The sequence below is a fragment of the Mus pahari genome, chromosome 5 (genome assembly GCF_900095145.1).
Source record: "Mus pahari chromosome 5, PAHARI_EIJ_v1.1, whole genome shotgun sequence".
NCBI lineage: Eukaryota > Metazoa > Chordata > Mammalia > Rodentia > Muridae > Mus > Mus pahari.
In genome coordinates this window covers 108,840,611-108,842,027 of record NC_034594.1, presented here as the reverse complement: position 1 = coordinate 108,842,027, position 1,417 = coordinate 108,840,611, and the positions used below count along the sequence as shown (strand labels likewise).

The window sequence follows — 1,417 nt, the reverse complement described above, 5'->3', positions numbered from 1 at the left end:
CAGAGTCCGCTGCAATAACAAGAAATGTTTGTGACAGTTAAACCATTTCTCTAACCCTTCTGCCCAGCACTTTAAAACTTTCTGTAAGCTAGAGAGATTGTTTGGCGATTAAAGAGCACTGGCTGTTTGATTCTCAGCACCCACATGGCAGCTCACAACTGCCAGTAACTCAGTAACTACTCCAGCTTCAGGCTTTTCAATATATATCCAGGGAAAACACCAATGCACATAAAGTAAAAAGAAACAAATCATTTAAAAAAACCACTTTCTACAGCACTGAAACCAAAAAGTTAAAAATAAAGGAGCAAAAACTGAATGTGCAATCTAAAACAGTGTGATTAGACCACACTCTTCTCTGGGCTGCTCACAACCATTTGTAACTCAGTCCCAGAGAATGTGATGCCACCTTCTGACTTCCAAGGGCACCAGGCATGCTATGGTACAGATATACATGCAGACAAAATATCCATAAACGGGCTGGTGAGATAGCTCAGCAGTTAAGAGCACTGACTGCTCTTCCAAAGGTCCTGAGTTCAAATCCTAGCAACCACACGGTGGCTCACAACCATCCATAATGAGATCTGACNCCCTCTTCTGGTATGTCTGAAGACAGCTACATTGTACTTACATATAATAATAAATATTTTTTTAAAAAAATAAATAAAAATCCATAAACATAAATAAAATTTGAAAATTAAAAATTAAATGTAAGTTTTAAGTATAAAAGAAAATTTGGGATATAAAACCTTTCCTACTACATTCTTCTCAAAAAGTTATTTTCAAAACTTAAAATTCCATTGATTATAATCTAAAGATACAATAACTTATATGTATTACTTAGCAGACAAGAGGGGACATACATAAGTCAGTACCTTTAATGAGATTTGGTTTGCTACATATAGTAGCCTGCCTTCCTGCCAGTTTTCTGTGCCATGATTATCATTACTGACCATGTTCTCATTTCACTAAGACAGTAACATTACTCATCATCAAAGACTATTCCTCTGGAACACAAACAGAACATACCTCCAGTTCATTCAGCCTCTGGATTCGTGGGGTGAAATGAAGTTTATCGACATCACAAGCGAATGGTGGCTGCCAATCCTAGGGGAAGGCAAAAGCTATTACATACCATTACTTAACACTTGAAATTATTTAACAAATTATCAGTCAAACAAAATGTAAGAGTGCTGCAGTTTTTCAACCTGTTTTCCACAAGAAAATGACAAGTATGTAAACCCCACCCACAGACACTGGTACATCTGGCACAATATTCCCCTCTGTCCTAACCCATGTTGAAAAGTCACCAGCTTGGTAAAGATGATTTTGAAGCCGGGCGTGGTGGCGCACGCCTTTAATCCCAGCACTTGGGAGGCAGAGGCAGGCGGATTTCTGAGTTCGAGGCCAGCCTGGTCTA

At 38.6% G+C, this 1,417-nt stretch overlaps 1 protein-coding gene across 1 annotated transcript in view; it reads right to left on the bottom strand.

Annotated features, from left to right (window-relative positions):
* Nucleotides 1–1,417, bottom strand: part of Kdm5b (lysine demethylase 5B) — a 69,550-nt gene that overhangs the window by 48,208 nt on the left and 19,925 nt on the right. Inside the window, exon 2 of the mRNA XM_021198914.2 lies at nucleotides 1,027–1,104. Coding sequence (XP_021054573.1) covers nucleotides 1,027–1,104 — 78 coding nt within the window. The remainder of the gene's footprint in view (nucleotides 1–1,026; nucleotides 1,105–1,417) is intronic.